Source organism: Ictidomys tridecemlineatus, chromosome 2 (assembly GCF_052094955.1).
Source record: "Ictidomys tridecemlineatus isolate mIctTri1 chromosome 2, mIctTri1.hap1, whole genome shotgun sequence".
Taxonomy (NCBI): domain Eukaryota; kingdom Metazoa; phylum Chordata; class Mammalia; order Rodentia; family Sciuridae; genus Ictidomys; species Ictidomys tridecemlineatus.
The window spans coordinates 190,725,371-190,744,433 of NC_135478.1; the positions used below are offsets into that span (position 1 = coordinate 190,725,371).

Consider the following 19,063-nt stretch of genomic DNA (forward strand, 5'->3'; position numbering starts at 1 on the left):
TAAAACTGTTCTTTGATGCTAAATATGAAAAAAAGTTCTAACTTGAAATCCTTAACTTGGCACAATATTTTATTCATTATCTAATCAATAGTGTGAATCTCTTTGCATAGTTCATTATTGCTATGATGAGGAATGTGAGTAATTTAAAGTAAACCACTGTAACTTCTTTTAAGTTCTATGATGATTATCGTGTAACAGAATTTTGGTATTAGTAAGCTTTGCAAACTCCATCAACTAATGATTTTAAATACAACACGAAGTTCCAGGTTTAAGTTTTTATGTCAATGAAATCATGTGCTGCTTAAACTAACATTCTATATACTGAAATTATATGAAACATCCAGTTGTTGAGAAATATTTACTGGTTACATTAACTGTGCCAGTAATAAAAATATGATTTCATAATTTGTTAATCCTGTGCATTATAAGCAATTCATTTGCTTAATGAAAATTATGAATGCAAAAATTTAACTTTAATAAAATAAGCAGAAATGAATTGCAAATGGGCTTAATAACAATGCATGCACATTGTTTTATACAAGTGATTATTTAGACAAGTGTATGTATGTATACTTGCATGTGTGCATGCCAAAGTCATTATAAACTAAGATGACTTGTTTTCTGCTCCTTTGGGTTATTAGTATACTAAAATAAGACAATATAGAAATATACAAGTGACAAAAATATAAATAATAAATACAGAATATACATTTTCTTAAATGATGTTTAGAAAAATGTAAGAATTATAGAGTGAACTATTAGAAGTTAATGCAAATTATATATCATATGTGTAGAGACTACCAATAATAATATCTCATTACAAATAGCTTTAAAATGTGAAAGGAAAAATACAGTCTGTCCTAATAGGCACCATAAATTCACATTATTGCCACAGACATATTCAAGTGTGTGTATCAATTTATTTGATGAAAAATATATTAACAACAACAAAACCAGATAACTAAATAAATAATCCTTTCATCAGTCCCTGATTTCTGCCATACTAATGCTTTGGTGAATCATCAAGGGGAGTAAATTATTCATTATAAATTTCAAAGAGCAGTTTCCATTGAAAAAGCTCTGCTATCAGTCCTTCTTGGAGTCAACATCAAGAGAATTCATGGCAATCTCAAATATTGCAATAAAATAGAAGGTGAGAGGCAATCACTCAGGAGAGGTCTCTAGAATGAACTGAGCTCAGGGAGTTGCATCCCAGATGACTGAGGTATGTAAGGATAATTACTAATATCTTGAATTACACCAAGAAAGAGAAAGATTCATCAGGAAGTTGCAGACAAGCTTTTAAAAACAGAAACATTTATTCTGTTTCAGATGAAGCATCTGGAAGGTTTTCATAGTAGCCCTAAACATGGTCACTATACTATATGTTTAGAATATTAATAAAATCAACAAAAATGTGTTTGAAATATTTTATAATCTTAAAATTTATTTCTTACTGAAGAACCATAGTATCAATGCCATCATAAAAGTCAATAAACATCACTCAAAAAGAAACATGATGTAATAACAAATCTAATTTATACTGCTTCCTAATAAAATCTAGTTTATACTACATACCTTAATAATAATGAAATTGTGTCCATCAAGTTAGATGAGACTATTAATACTAGTAAGTAATAATCTGTTCCAACTTCTATCTATTTATTGCTAGTAAGTAATAATCTATGTCAACTTCTCATTATCCCCTGCCAATGCATTTGTAATAGAGGAAGGAAAAAAAAAACAGTTGTATTTGGCATTACCACCCAAAGTTCCAATGGAGCTATAGTATCTTCCTGTACCTTAGCTGATACCAAAAACCGAGAGTATAGTCTTTTTTCCTATCATGTCTTAGCCACAGTTCCTCTGGCTATCATTTAAGTATGGTTAGGCAGGTTTCTGATTTTTCCACTTAGCCATCTTTCATCTGAAAAGTCACAACATTTGAACAACAATGATTTTTGTGAGTAAGTCACAGTTCAACTCAAATTAATGAATATAAAGTATTTTCTCCCAGTGGGAAACACTGCCATCTGTCTTAGCCATGACCTACAGTACAGTACCCACTGCCTCCTTTAGTGTTAACAATAAATACATATCTTATTTCAAATAGAATTGCCAAGCCAGAGTATATTGGTGCTACCATAGACTTAACATCTATTGCATACTTAATGACATGTTAGTCATCAGGCTAAGAATTTTTCAGGGTTATTAAATTTAATCCCCATTGCCACCCTATAGGTAAATACTATTATTGTTCTAATCTTACTGATGAGGGTATGACAACAAGTAATTTGCACAATATTCAATCCAGTAACTCTAGAACTCATAGGATAGATTATTGGGTGCAGAACAGAATTTAAGTAAAGCCCATAGAGAACAATGTATTTGAAACACAAAAAAATAGCTTCTTAAATCATCACAATCCCCAATCAGAAGAAACATCCAGGAGGCAATCACAACAGAGTCAAGACTGGTAGGGAAAGATCAAATATGAACACTGAAACTTAATTTGAATAGGACATACACCCACTCACTGAACCAAAGCCAATCAAGTTTAAAGGTGTAACATATTTTGTTCATCAGAAGATTCATCTGGTCCAATGCTAAAGGATTTAAAAATAAGACTCTAAGGAAAAAAAAAAAAACCTAAGCAGTCAACATAATTGCCTTAGCACTTAGCGCTAACAGGAAGACTGCTAAGTAAAACAGTATTCATTTAGGTGTAAGAAACTGTAGGCAAGACTAACAATAAGATTATCTGCAGGTAGGTGTTAATAAAATGCTTGGGCAGATGAGGTGTCAACAGGGTCTAGTTATACAGTGGTGAGTTTACTTGGATTACTAGTGTAGTATGGAAGCCAAAGACCATGAAATTCAGGATATTGACCAAAAGCCATTCATAAAGATATTAGATACACCAAATATCCATCAAAAAGGATTGTCTATGTCCTAACATGAAAGTTAGAAAGAAAAGAAAAACAAGCCTGGCACAGCAGGATATGCCTATTATCCCAGCTACTCAAGAGGCTGAGGAAAAAGTATTTTGAGTTCAAAGTTAGCCTCAGCAACTTAGGGAGGCCCTAAGTAACTTATCGAGACTCTGTCTCAAAATAAATGGGGATAAGGATGTGTGTGGTTCAGTGACTGAGTGCTCCTGGGTTTAATCCCTGGCACCAAAAATAAATGAATAAATAAATAAATGAAAACAAAAAGTCAAGTAAGTGAAGATATTTTTCAGATTAGTTTTACAATAAACACCATTTGAAAAGACAGAATGTGAAAAACAAGCATTGGAAAGTAATCACCCACAAAGAAATTCTCTTACTCTCAATTTCTTGTCACTTAAAGCTAGAAAGTGATGATCTTTCTGAAGAAACCCAAATTGTCAGAAGGATATAATATTTTTGTCTTATAATATTAAAATACAACCCATGGATCCCAAATATTTAAATACAACAGGTAGACAAAACTTATGATTACAATTTTCTGGTAGAGGTGATATAAGTGTGCTCAGCCACTGCCTACTACTGCAATGAATTGGTACAGACACAGAAAATAGAACGCATTAGTGGGTACAGAAAATACCACTATTGTTCAGCACTATAATGCTAGAAAGGTACAGTATTCAAAGGAAGGCTAATATCTGATGGTTATTAATAAAACAAGCAGCCAGAAAAAAATGTCCCTATAAAATATATTTGTATTGTATATTTGGTTAGTCATGTGATATAGTTAATGCATGCAAGAGGATGATGCGATGGAAATCTGTGGACATCCATTTAATTTCAAATATGTACTGTTTACTTATTTAAGGTAATTTGGTATTGTGGCTTCCCCTCCCTTGCAATTTATGGCACTTTATTTCAGGCTTCATAATAAACTAAATGGATTGTTATTTTTTTTTATGTGAAGTAGGGGCAGGGGAGAGCAAAAAATAATTTAATCTGCCTATTGAAACACATGCCTGAAAATGTCAGCATTTTATTTGTGAAAGTTGAAGAACCACAGAAATGATATATGTGATGTTAAATTGATAAGGCCCAATAAAAATTGGAGAATTGCAATTCAAAATTTAATAAAAAATGTTAGTCACATAGATGATAAAGGACAGTAGCTGGCTTCAGGTTCTCCTCTCCTATCCTTCCACACTTTTTCCCCTCTTACTCCAACAGAAACCCTATGGTGCTCTAGATTTAGTAGAGTACCACTCCAGGATATTGATACTTTTAAAATTTAATGAATATTAAAAGAGAGCCATGCCCATCACATAGGAATTGTCAACTATGAATAATAGATAGTGTTTGTTTTAGTTTGCTTCTTGATTTTAAATCCCATTATATAGCTGTTTGAGCTTGCAGGAAGTTTATAACTAAAGCAATCAATAAAGGAAAATAAGCATCTACTTAATAATATTCAAGTAATGTTTTCCTTGAGTTGTAAAGCTGAGAAGTCGCTTGGTGACAAATGTGAAGCACTGAGTTCAGCACCCTGCAAAGACAGTGAGCACCTAGCGCGCTGCTCTAACATGTTCTTCCTCCCTCATTGGCCACAGGAACCATCATTAGCCCATCTAGAACTTTTTCTATCTGAGAGACTAAATGTGGTCACAGACACATGGAACACCTCACACTCCATTCAACACAGCACTCAAGGCAGCCAAGAATGACGTGGATACCTTTGGGTAGACTAAAACACCAGGGATCACGAACTGGGCTACAAATGCAGCCCTTCCCTTGAGGAGTTACTTATATGGTCCCTGGTGAACTACTTCCTTTCTCCATATCACGTTTTTATTCTGAAACTATGACAGTGAAAACATAAAGATCTGATGACATAGATTTCTTTTTTTTCAACATAACTTTTTTAAACGGTAGAAATAGTTTTAAATAAAGAACAAACACTATTAGTAGTTAAGCCAGCTCATACTCTGGTTTAATAAAAACAAAATTTCCATTGGAATTCTTTTAGGAAAACTGTTACCAATTAGGAGTACTATCCTATTTTTAATGTACTATTTTTTAAAGTGTATTTTTGATTAATCTTCTTTATTAAGTTTAAGTATATAATTATGTTTGAAGTATCTTAAATTTATCTTCCTTTAAAATAAAGAATACTTAGAAATTTAGATTGTTTTAGCTTTTCACATAAATTTAGATACATCAATTTAACAAAACTCATCACAATTTTTTATTTTTGCCATTGTTTTCAAATATTATCACAAAGAAAGCTCAGGAGGGCTAAACACTTGAGGATTAAAATGAGTAAGACCCCAAACCAGATGATTTCAGATCATAACATAACTGCCATATACAAAATTTACTACCAATTCTCTACCCTCACTGTTGTTTTAAAAGTTTCATATTTTCCACATGCCACATCAATCTGATACTACTTTTAATGAAGAAATATCTTTTTTGAAACTATGGAGTTAGATATTTTTTTACCATTTCTGAAGAACACTTGTTTAGAAGACTCAATTGTTTCGTATTCTATCAATTACAATTAAGAAACATTATGCATAGGGTAGTAAAATATAAATTTTGAAAGAGTAAATTCAGGAGTCCTCTATTTTCTTGAAGCAAAATAAGTACATCAACTCATATGAAAATAATTAAAAATTCTATATGTTAAGATATATGAGTATATATATTTAGAGATTTCTTGTGAATATGGGCAGTATTCATGACAAATAGAAGCCTGAAGTTGCTCTATTTAAAAATTCTTGAATGAACACTTTAGGATTATTGTTCATTTCCAAGGCTAACAGGTATATAAATTGGGTCACAAAAGCAATTTTCATCGAATATTATAGTTCAAAGAGACAAGATTCATTCTAGTGGCAGAATACACACACACACACACACACACACACACACTCTGGCATATGTATATGCAACTTGCAGAGTAAGAAACAACAACTCTTTCTTAAAATATCTGCTGGATCAATTATAATCTGTACTCATTTATTTTATGCATCTCAGTACTTTCATCAAATTATTCTTAAAAGTTCAAGAAAAGTGTGTCAGTGCTACAGACTTTATATAATTAAGGTGAACTTTAATGTCATCAACTCACAGAAACTGTGAAGTGTATATTTGATGAAACATAATTGAAATGAGAACACAAGAAGTAACAGAAAACCAATTAATTACATCTGTATCTTAACATTAGCCATCTCTTGATTATATATGCACCCATAGAAGGGACTGACTATAGAAAATCAGAGATTATGTTTAATGGGATTGGGTCCATGGCCTTGTGTTTAGTAGCTGAATTTCTAGTTGCCCAATATAACTTACTGCAAATGTGTTGTGAGGATGCCCATCACCAGAAGAGTGGCCACAGACACATAATTTTGTTTCTGGAAGCAATTCCTAGATTAAACAAAGAGAATCAGGAGTTGGCTTCTTAATTTATTTTTTTTAAATTTTCAGTCTTAAGGCTTATGCTAATAATGTACATTATCATTTTTAAAAATCATTTTTGGGAATTATTCTCATGGTAGATCAACATAAGAAAGACTAGCCCATCTTTTCCTCACAGTTAATACTAGCACAGATTTTAAAAATAGAAATCATTTGACAATGTGAAGTTTACTAGTTGAATCATAATGAATTAACCAAGGACTCCCAAATTCACTGATTATCTATTGTGATGCTGCTTTAGGAAACTCAGTTCCCACTTCTAAATTGAAATTATAGCCAATACTCATAAATACTCCTATAGATTTAAATGGAACTGTGATTTTAGAGTATGGGATGCTATTTGTTATTAAAACTTAATTATCTCCATATAATTTTGAAAAAGCTATCCTCTGACTTTTAGTCAATTATAACCAATACCAATGAATGCAAACCTTCCTTGCCATGAAATTTGAGAATAATCCCAATAATTTCATTCAGTAAATTATCTGGGCTTTGCATTATTGTATCACAATTTTTGCCATTTAAATAGACTTAAGACTATAGAGCTCTACTCCATAATATCTGTTAAAACCTGTTGAATTTTGCCATTTGCATTGAGAACTACTCTATATACTCAAATGTATAGTTTGCATTTTTATCTGTAAAAGAAAAGTGATTATTTATTGATAAATGACATGGAATGTCATTTTTTACCTAAGTAGCATTAGACATTTCAAAGATTTTGTCTGAAGGGCAAAAGGATTACACTGCATTTGAATAGATCATGTGACAACACATCCTTAGACTTCATGTATGATATGAAAGGATGATCCCCATTCACAAGATACACAAGGGAAATTATAACTATACCAGAAAAGAAGAAAAGCAAGGGGGGACGTGGTACGGGTGTCAGGGAGTATTTGTAGTGGTTTGATACATGTAAATATTACATCTTATAAATAATTCTTTTCAAATACATCTCTGAAGTTCAGGGGCTCTGTTTAAGAAACGGATTGTATATGCTTTACATGACTATATGCCGTTTTCTTCAAGATAAGAGCAACATTAATTCAGACAGGAAAAATGGCTTCCAAAATATCCCCTTCCTTCTCTTTCTTGTGAAGAAGTATGTCACCTGATGCTGGCAGATAGGGACTGGGGGGAAATGTTCAAGTTATATTTTACTGTCAGAATCCAACAAACACATTTTCATCTAAATTATTTTGTCAACAGCCTTGTAGTACCCTTGCTAACCTTATTTGGCACCAGTGCATAATTAGATACACAGGGGTGTGACTCCAATTGAAGGTGTTGGCATTGTAGCACTCTGTGAAAATATTAACTATGAGGTTAACTCCAATTTTCTCTTCTTTAATTAAATGCACATGGTACTAATGAGGTAACCTACTGTTCCTTGATAGCACTAATTAGCTAAGAGGAGAGTACACTCTCACACTGCAATTTAAACCTAAAAATAAGGTTGAAATATGCTAATTGCAGGCAATTTAAAACAGTACAAGTTGAAGAACTAGTCATAATAAGAGAAACTGACTGCTTTACAGCTAGGCAGCTGTAACTTTGGTTAAAATCAAAACAAGCTACACAAATTTTGGACTGCTATTTAACAAGGTCATAAGCATCCTCAGAAATGAAATGTTACTCCATGCCACACAATAAACAGAAACAACAACAACAACATGCCTCGGATTGACACTCATCAACATAAAACCCCAAAATAGGTGACTGTCACAGGAAAAAAAGCCACTCACACTATTTATACTGGATGTTGAAAATTAAGTTCTATAAAATAAGCCACATGACTCTAAACTCTTTTAAGAGCATCCAAATTAAAAACAATATTATAATCTGTGTCTCAGAAATGAAAACATATTGAGATACTGATATTTGCCTTTGTAATAGGTGAGAAGGGAAGATACAGGGAGAGTCAGTCTCACCCCTTGAGTACTACATGACCAGATTTCAAGATAACGTACAATGATAAAGATACACAAAACATATGATAAAATTAGAGGGTATAATTACCATTTAAAGGATATAGGTGCCAAAGTACCAGAAGGATTTCATTATAGTCAGGAGGTTTTTCTCTAGCTTTCTTCTACAGTTTTGGAGCTCTGGAATAGAATAGCCTAAGGCTTCACTGTGAAAGAGAACACTCCCTATTCTTAGCTCAAATGACTCAGAAACATAATTTCAGTAAATCTAAGTATAATCCAAACATATCTTCTTTAATTGTTTCCTCAAACATTTCCCAAATATAATTTTAACCGATGAACATGGTGATAACCATCACAAGAAGCAAGATTCTGAAGGACATTCTGAATCATGAAAAAAGAGATTATATTATGTTTTGATTGGTGCAAAGTATATTTTCATTATTTTTTGATTCTCCAAAACCCCGTGACAAGTCTTATTTTTATTAATCAGAAACTGTGATTAACCAAAACACTCATGCCAAATCATTCTTATTACTAGAAAGAGAAATAAAGCACATTAAAATGATATTGTCATTAATCTATCCTTAGGGACGAGAGACATAGACCTGCCCATACTGTGGGCTCATGGTGACATTTTCCTGTCCTTATCATTTTGCATGAAAAATTATAGATACAACAGTTAAACAATCACAAGAGTTGAGCAAGCAATAAAAACAAAGAGTAAAAAACCAAAATAGTGAAAAAGGAAGTTCAACTGAATCTTAAGTTTCCTGAAGAACAATAACTTAGAAGAAAAGCAGCACATTTGGAAGGCAAAGGCTTTTAAGTAATTCCCAATGAATAATTCCTGGAGTTAGAAGTACGTGAAAATAAACTTTGCACAACCATTAGCCCGTCATTGTGTCTTGCCAACAGGTTTGGTTAAAAAAAAAATTGTGCTTTGAAAAACCCACCCAGTTTCTTCTCATAACTGCCTAAATCTTTCTAAAACAGACAGAGACAGAATGTTGGCACAAGATGCTAATAAACCTCTGACCAACCAGCTTTAACAGACCCAAGAAGCTGCAGGTTTGTAAAGGAGCAGCAAGACTAATGAAGTCAGTCACTTAGAAATGAGTCTCCTGAAGGCAACCTGACATGGTCCAGCAAATCACAGGGAAACACAATGCAAATGGATGTTTTAAGTGTTTGCATCTGTTTCAAATAAGCACCAAAGAACCTTTTAATAGTGAGAAGGCCAGGGCAATGTACTGAAATAGGCTTTCAACATCAACTTCAGAAGGAATCTATTTTTCAGTTAAAGATGGATCATTTTGATTTTCTGTTAAAACAATAAAGAGTAAGCCATGCAGTGTTGAAAATAAGAATATTGGCTCTGGAGACAGTCTGTCGGGGTTCAGTTCTTGACTCAATGCTTACTAGTGGTATGACCTTGACCAAGATACTTAGCTTCTCTTGGCCAATCTCTTTACAAGGGGAATGACAAACAACACCATCACAGTATTAAATACACAGAATTGTAAAGTACTTGGAATAGTGCAGTCACCCCTTAGCTTAATATTTATTAGTTATCTACTTAATATTTATAATCTATCATTGCTTCTTTAGGGAAGCATTTATTTTTTTTCAAATAAAGATTAATGAATTCCTACTCTATAAAAAAATTACAACATACTGTACAGGCTGTAAAAAATGCCCAAGACATTGTATCTGTACTTAAATAATTTTCAGTCTACAGTAGACTTCATAATCCAAATCAGAGCCATTTCTACAGTAATGAATAAATCAAGAAGCTCACAAGGGTGGGTATGTTTGCTTCCAGTTGCAAAGCATAATGAATTGTAAGAAAAAAAAGAATATATTTTGCAAAGTTGAAAAAGGTATATTTTTATTGAACAATGGGAATTTTATATATTGACCTTTCCTTGCCAATGAAAATGTTTTAAGTTATAATTCACTTTTTTGGTTGGCTGAGTACTCAATTTTTTCTTTCACAAATGAGTAAAATATTTGTCTTAAAATTTTATCTGAATGGCAGATTACCTTCCATTCTGAAGGTACAAAAAATAAGAAAAAATTGATATGAAACAAATGAAACTTTAAACTGCAGCAAAATAAATGGCTGATTGGCCTTTCTTCACTCCAACTGCTTTGTTTGTTGATTTGGTTGTCTGTTTTAGACTATTCATCATATCTGATGGATATCATCCCCAGAGACATTATGGCCCTGGGGTCATAACAGGATGACACATGTTGGCTTTGCAAAACCACACTACTTCATCCTTCCCCAGCCCATCTCTGAAAAACATTAAAACTGCCTAGGTCTGACAGAGGAGGTGAACAAAAGAGACTGATGTCTGGAAAACATCAGTGAGTATTTCATAAGCCAAGTGGATCAGAATGGTTTGGTATATTGTTTGGAGTCAGTCAACAAGAAGCAGGGACCCTGTACCCCAGAGAACCAAATCAATATGGGCACATATCCAAAGCATTGTCACTCTTCATTTTGAAGGAGTTAGTCTTGTCTTACTTTGTTCTGAGGCACAGACAGACTCCAAAACCTTTATAAGACAGAGAAGAATATGATGCAGCTATTAAAGAATCATTTTCAGAGGAGGAAAATAAGGTCCAGGCAGTAGAAATTATTTGTTACAAGGCATGCTTTTACTTATTTATATATGTATGTATGTTTTTATGTAAAGGCCAATGTGTAGCATATATTCTATTGTACAGGTTCTCAAACTTAAGCAAACTTTTTTTTTTTTTTTTTGGTACAAGAGATTGAACACAGGAGCACTTCACCACTAAGCTACATCCGCAGCCATTCTATGTAATTTATTTAGAGACAGAGTCTCACTGAGATGCTTAAGGCCTTGGTAAACTGCTGAGGCTGGCTTTGAACTTGCCATCCTTCTTCCTCAGCTTCTAGAGTTGTTAGGATTACAGGCATGCACCGCACCTGGCAAAACTTCTATGACTGAAGATACAGAGTTACATTCCTAGTTACATTCCCTGCATCCTTTAACCTACTAGGGATATCAGTCCACTCTTACTTTCCTTTATTCTTCATGCCTCACTCAGTCACTCAGGTAGTTCTCAAATCCTCTAAAGTTAGCCTTTTCTCATATTGAATGTCCTCTCATTCCACCACTACTGCTTTGACTCATGCCATAAGTAACTTCTATGACTAAAGATACAGAGTTACATTCCTAGAAATTCAGATTCAGAATATCTGGGATAGGGTCCAGGGATATGCAGTTAACAAGCATCTTGGCAACTGTATCTTATAGCATCTCTGTTCTTATTTTGTACTTTATTCAGGATATTTGCTTGACAGGGGAATTTTTATTCTTTTAGTCTATTTTTCAGTCAGTCAACATTTTCCAGAGCTACTATGTGCTATAACCTATATTAGCCATGTGGATATAAAAGGGAATAAAGATTGTCTCTGCCTCCAGAGAATGGGGAAAAATGACTTGTAAATTGGGATACAAGAAAATAAGTGCCATTTTCAGGGACTGCTTTTTTTTTTGTTTGGTTGGTTTTTTTGTTTTGTTTTGTTTTTTGGTTTTGCATCCTCAAAACCTTTGGCAATTCAGAAAAATCTAAAATAGCCTTCTCAGAATAAGATGTACTTGCACAAATATATAAAAGGGATTAGAAAAGAAATCAATTATATTGAGGTTTGGTTTTCAAAGTGATAAGGAAGACAGGGAGAATCCAAGGGGTTTACGATAACACCCAAGAAATGTGATGGCTCTGGTATGGTAGGAGAGGGAAGAGATAGGGAGGGCTGACATGGGATAAAGCTGGAAGGAGCAGGACCACAAAGAGTTCTGCTCATCAGTCAGTGGATTTCTGATATGTCATGATTGAAAGGGATTTGCTGGACTTAAGTGGAAAGCATGAAGATGTGAGTTCTGACTGCTACTGGCTGTCAGCCTACAGATTCCCCAGACAGTTGCTTATGGCATGAGTCAAAGCAGTATTGGTGGAATGAGAGGACCCTCAATATGAGAAAAGGCTAATTTTAGAGGATTTGAGAACTACCTGAGTGACTGAGTGAGGCATGAAGAATAAGGGACAGTAAGAGTGGACTGATAACCCTATTAGGTTAAAGGATGTAGGGAAAATGTGGAAGGAATGGGAGAGAATGCACTTCATTAGAAAATACCAAATTAGTGCTGAGGGCGGGACATCCAGGTAGCTGTTTCTAGCTGACCATTGAGTACTCAGGCCTAAAGTTCAGGAGCTGAGGCAACATGGTGACTTGCGAATCTCCACTTATAAGGTGATGATGCTACAGTGAGTAGAAAATTTCAGAGGGCAAGATCATCTGAAGTAATAGTTCTAGGCTTGCAGTGGGGCTCCGCATTCCCAGGGAGCTCTATTTGTGCTGAGGTTGGCTCCGCCTCCCCGGATCTGCAGAGAGATGAGCATTTTTTTTTTTAAATAAGCACCCCAAGTAATGATAATGTGCAGCCAGAGTTTAGCACCACTAAATAGGTTAGACAGAAAACATTATGGGCAGAGATGAGAAAAGCCAACAAAGGACAGAGAAAGGAATGGCCAGAGGAATATCACCAAAAAGCCCAAATATTTTGAAAGGGCCCAGAAGGATAAGAATTGAATGCAACTCTCTGAGTTTGTCAGTGATAGTCAACAGAACTATTCCAGAAGGTTAGGAAGGCCAGAAACGGAACCCCAATATATGTTTTAGTCAGCTTTTTCACTGCTGTGACTGAAAGGAAATTGTCTCACATGTGAGTTTTTGGAGAACACCTCACATCAAAACCATAGCTATATACTTAAGAAGTATGGAAGTTCAAGTATAAACAAGGTGTCCAAAGTTTAGTAAGGAAGCAAAGGAAAAGGACTTGTGATCTTCTTTCATGAGTGTTTTTGTTTTTAAAGATTGGACTCTTTGAAGGTACAGAAATGCAAATGTGCAGCTGACAGGACAACAAACTGAGAGAGGTGAGCAGGGGTAGGTAGAGAAGATGCTATCGATAGGCAAAAGGGCATGATTAGAAATGCCTCTCTGGGGCTGGGGATGTGGCTCAGGTGGTAACACGCTCGCCTGGCATGCACAGGGTGCTGGGTTTGATCCTCAGCACCACATAAAAATAAAATAAAGATGTTGTGTCCACTGAAAACTGAAAAATAAATGTTTAAAAATTCTCTTTCTCTTAAAAAAAAAAAAAAAGAAAAGTAATGCTTCTCTTCTCAGTTTTAGGAGAAAACACAAGAAAGACAGAGGGAGTTCCTGTCTGGTGGTCTCTATATTTTCAAGTAGGAGGCAACTAACTGAGAACTGTGAGGTAGAAGCTACAAGGACACAGTGAAAGCTGGAGAGGTAGAGGAAGGTGTTTTGGGACCAGCAAAACAAACTGCTAAATAGTGAAGGAGGCTAAGCCCAAATCACAGTCAACATGGTCTGATAGTGTGGTTTTCCATTTTTCTTTTTTTTTTTTTATTGGTTATTCAAAACATTACAAAGATTGTAGAATCACGTCGGTTACACATCCACATTTTTACATAATGCCATAATAGTTTCACTGGAAAATTCAGTAGCTTCCTTGGAAGCAGGAGTAAGAAAAGCAACAATTTGGAAAACATAAGAGCAAGTACTGTAGCAGGGTCAGAGAGGGAGATACAGAATAGTGTGTGTGTGTCTGATATCATCATCAACCAGAGAATGCAACTGGATCAGTAAGATGTCCAAGTGGTAGAAGTGGTAGTAAAGAGTGGGTGGGAATCCAGACAGAAGACTAGTTATTATCAGAATGGGGATTCCTTAGGTTCACCAACTCAAAATGACTTTAAAGAACAGGTCCAAGCTAATATTGTGGCCAACTGGTTCTATGAAAGTTTGTGATTTTATGTTCACTTTCTACACAGATCAGTGCATACTTTTAAAAACAGCATATTTTCTTTTGCTTTGTAAATCACAAACCAAACTGGTACCATTCAATGGTTAAAAAAAAGAAAAAAAAGCTAACATGAAAATCCAAATTTCCAAAACTGATTACTATTTACTTAAGAAAGTAATTATGCAAATAAAAATAAAGTTAATACTGTATTTATTTAAATTGAAATTTTAATTATATTGATACATTTCATAGATGGAGGTAGAATTTCATAAAGCCATGAATCTTCACGAACCCATTTGTTATGTTAAGCTATTTCCTTATAGTTCTCCGTTGTTTCTAGTTTCCTTGGTGTTAAAAAAAAATTAAAATTTTTAAGAGGAAAAATGTCAAAATCAGACTACACATTTGCTGCAAACCAGCTCAATGTTACAACAGAGGATTTTACCTACTCACTTTCTATTCCTCTCTTTGATACCAATGCTTTCCTTTGGAGACTATCCTCATCCTGCACCTCATCACATATACACTGCTGGACTCTCTAGAGGGTGAGTGGGTGACACAAGGCAAAATAATCAGACTCCCTCTTGCAGGAACTAGATTTCCTCATCCAGTCCAGTGTCTGTGATTCCAAGACTCCTGCTCTGCTTGCTGTCCTTTCTGAGACTCGGCTTTTGTTTAATTTTCCCTTGTATTTTGTAAACAACCCTGTATCCACTGAATAATATCCACTTTTTAAAAGTCATATGCCCATTTCTGTGATTTGAATAGTATCCACTTTTTTAAGTCATATGCCCACTTCTGTGATTTGAAACCCAAATACACTAACTAGGTGATGTTAATATAGTTCAATCAATTTGTTAATATAGTTCAATCAAATTAGAATAAAGCAACATCTTTTAAAATGAGTTTTGGAGCAAATATTTTATTACAATCCATTTTTATGGAATACACTGAAGATAAGCATGAAAGTTAGAATCTGCCACTGCTTGCAAATTTAAGTGATATAGTCACAGAATGATATAATCTCAGTTTTATGAATACTTAAAATGTCAGCTTGAATAGTCAGACTCTAAAAACACAACTTGGTATGGATGTAATGACAAAAACAAAACAGTTTAAATACAAATTATCAACACTGGCACAATTAACATTTTTATTGATGGACATTAACATTTTTAAATTGTGTTATAATTTAAGATTATTTACTCAATCACTTTTGCTTATTCAATAGATTGTAAATTTCTTTTAGAAGAAAATCACTTTGTTAGCACTATGGCACACACCTGTAATCTAAACTACTACCAAGACTGAAGCAGGAGGATTGTAAGTTTGAGGCAACTCAGCAAGATTGTGTCTCAAATTTAAAAAGTAAAGAGTTCAGTGGATATATATGCATGGTAGAGAGCTTTGGGTTCAATCCCACGTACCATATAAAGACATGTGCACACACAAATACACAATCATATACAAACACAGAGATAGTTTTCTTTTTTAAGAAAAAAAAAAGGCTACATAAACAACAACAATAAAAAGTATAGGGATAGCTTTGATCCCAATGCAGACATCAGAGGTATCTTGAGGACTTCAGATTTTAAAGTATTTGCATATTAATCAAACAAATTGACATACTTAAAATATTTTTAAAATGAGATTTTTAAAAAGGATCTTAAAATTGTTGAGGAATTAACAAAGATTACAGAATGTAACAGTGTCAGAGTCAGATCTTTCACCCTGTTTTTAGTCAATCCCTTCTTATTCACTTCAGAAAGCTGCCATCATAACTGGCACTAATTGGCACCCTTGTTAGAAATCTCAGCAGAGGAGCCAAGAATAGAAAGGACATGGACACCTCTCACCCAGAGAGCCAGGCTGTCTCCACAGGTAAGGCTGAACTCAAGGAGGGGGCAGCTGACCTGGCTGCTTATCTGGGGGGAGGAAAGACCTACACCTGTTCACCAACTACAGAGACAACAGGAATCTCCAGGGATGGTAATCAAGTATCTTTCTTGTTTCTAAAGTCAGCGAAAACAAAGGATGCGCTTAGTGCTGCCACAAGTGATGCAGTGATTATATTCTGGAGGGGAGTGAAGGGAGCCGTCCACAGACAATTCTGGCATGAGATATTCTTGCACAGCCCTGGTGTACTATTGTGTTTTTGCTTATTTGTTGTATGTGTGTTTGCTTTGTTTAAGAGAATATTTTTCAGCTCTTCCAAATAAATAAATAAATAAACATAAGATATAAAAATATAATAAATAAAATAGACACTAGTATTGCTGTATGTATATACGTGACTGTATGACCAACGTGATCCTGCAACCTGTACACTCAGAAAAAAGAGAAATTATACCCTATTTGATTCAAATGTATGATATGTCAAGATCATTGTACTGTCATGTGGAACTAATTAAAACAAATTAAAAAATAGGAAGCTGAAATTCTTGTTATAAACATCTGGAGAGTAGGAGACAAAAAGTTTAAATATACAATAATTATTGAATAGATAAAATAGACAGGTGTATCTATTGCCATCTTGTTTCTGTGGGTACTACACATCACCTTTCATTTGATGAAGAACTGAGATTCAAAGTCAAGGAGGAGTCACTAACCCTAAGAATGTATGGATAAATTGGGAGGACAAACTGCTAGTGATGGGTATAATACAATTTACAGATGTATGTTCAGGTATTAGAATAGAGATGGAGTACTTGTGTAGCAGATGAGAAACAAAAAAAGGCTGTTCTGACGCCATGTGAGAAGAAGTGGACAAAAAAGCAGTACACAAATGGGGGTGGGGTGGGTAGAGTGGAGAATGTCAGGACAGAATTAGAGGTCTATGTGAAAGCTTGGAGGTATGTTTCCTTGAAGCAGTCAGAGACCCTTACTCAGTCCTGCAGGGTCAGAGAAAGAGTTCCAGTGGAGAGTGGCAGGGATGGAGTCAGGAAGAGAGAAGTCAGGCCTTCAAGAACTCCATGTATAGCCAAGTGGCCTTTCTGTGCTTCTACTTTCTCATTATTAAATACGTGCACCACCTGCCTTTTCTCTTTAGGGATAACTGAACGGCTGAATACATAAAAACATTTCTGATGTATTTTAAGTCCTGTTAGTGTCATCCTGAAGAAGCAGCTGTGCCCAGGGCAGAGTGACACGGATATCCATAGAAATCTTCAAGGAGGCAAGAAACAACTGTTTCCCTTCACACTTCCCCCTTTCTTCTGTTCAGTCGCTTTACCATGGACTTACGTAAGTTTTATTCCTTAATATTCTTCCCCAAATCTCCTAAGTATTCCAAGGAATAATTTAAATTATTAAATATATTAAGGTATGAGGTCAGTTCAGTATCAAAATTCTTGGAGAATTCTGCTTTTGAGAACAGAGAGTACTAAAATTTAATTTGAATTGTTTGTCTATTAGAGGGACAAAAATAAAATTTTAAATTTTCTACTACCAAGCACATGGTAAGGTAATAACATAAGAATATATACTAATTTTCAAGAAAGTTTTGTGAACTAAATAAGAACATTTGGAAAACAGATTACCTCAGCTCAGTTTATAAGTTACCAAGAAAGGGAAGTAAAACAAATATTTAAAATTTGGGGTTCAGAAAAGAGGACACTGAAGTAAATTTAACTGGATATTGTCCCTTCCTTTGCAATTTGGGGCATTCAGAATATAATTTCACAGCTGATATATTTTTCTTAATGTGATTTTCAGACTGCATCTAATGGAAAATGCCTGGTTAGGATTAAGAGACATAGTACAGATGTTAAATCACATTTGCATGCAATTATTTCTAAAACAAATACCAGGGTACAGAATCTATTGAAATGGCTTTCAGGATGGCTGGCATAACATATTATAAGTTCTTCCAATCTTTGAGTAAGTATATATTCTGTATATTTTAAATCAAGATACTGTGAGCCACATCAACCTGGGATTTTTCACCTTGACTCTTTGCTTGAGAATTTATGAATACAGTGTGTGAGTCCAAAGATTTAAGGTAGGCATTGCGTATTTTTTAAAGCAAAAACTACTTTTAACTTAAATGCAAAACTTTGTTTATCTATTAAAATGAGGAGTTGAAAAAATAAAATCACCACAAAAAATACAAGTGAAAATACTTTAATGCGCAGAATAAAACAGCATAGTAATATATTGGATGTTTTGTGTATAATTCAACTTATTCTGGAGGTTTTTCCTTTAAAAATCAAAAAAAGAACATATGAAGATACTTCTTAGTGGAATTCTAAGCCAAGCTGGTAATCTCATAGAGATATATTAGGCACCAAACTAGAACAAAATCCAAAGTATTTCTGAAGTGCATTTGTTGCCAACCAAATCAGAAATACCAGTGAGTGGAAGGAAGAGAATGAAGCACTCCTTGCTTTGCTTACACAGGCATGGAGATTTCACAGAGGCACTCACTCTGGCTGTTCTTGGAGACTGAGGACTGGGGCAGGCCTTTACAATCATTGCCTTTTGGTGATCTTTTCTATGGGAATGTATTATCAGATAAGGACTTGATTCAATGAATGAAACTTGAAGATCTACTGCTATATCTATTATATATCAAGACAAAAAAGGTATCATGCTATTAATTTTTTTGAATTCACAAAGTACCAGCATCTCTTATACTGTATACTTTACTCCCTAGTGGGGAGCAATTCAGATCACGGTCACCCCTAGGAATGCAGGAGGGGGACTGGAGATGTGGCAGTCCCTCTTCTGATCCCTGCAGGGGAAGCAGCGGCAGCCTTTGGATCAGCTACTTTTCATCTGCTGTTGGTCTCAGTGGCAGCTCCTTTTCTTGCCAATAATGGTAAATGAC

General features: G+C 34.6%; 1 protein-coding gene across 11 annotated transcripts in view; it reads right to left on the bottom strand.

Moving 5' to 3' along the window:
* The window catches only part of Foxp2 (forkhead box P2), a 542,292-nt gene that overhangs the window by 114,096 nt on the left and 409,133 nt on the right, over positions 1–19,063 (bottom strand). For 7 of the 11 annotated variants that reach the window (XM_040291576.2, XM_040291575.2, XM_078040332.1 and 4 more), the window contains one exon: positions 6,303–6,377. The exons of the other annotated variants lie outside the window; for them this stretch is intronic. In XM_040291576.2, coding sequence (XP_040147510.1) covers positions 6,303–6,377 — 75 coding nt within the window. The remainder of the gene's footprint in view (positions 1–6,302; positions 6,378–19,063) is intronic. 11 annotated transcript variants of the gene reach the window in all.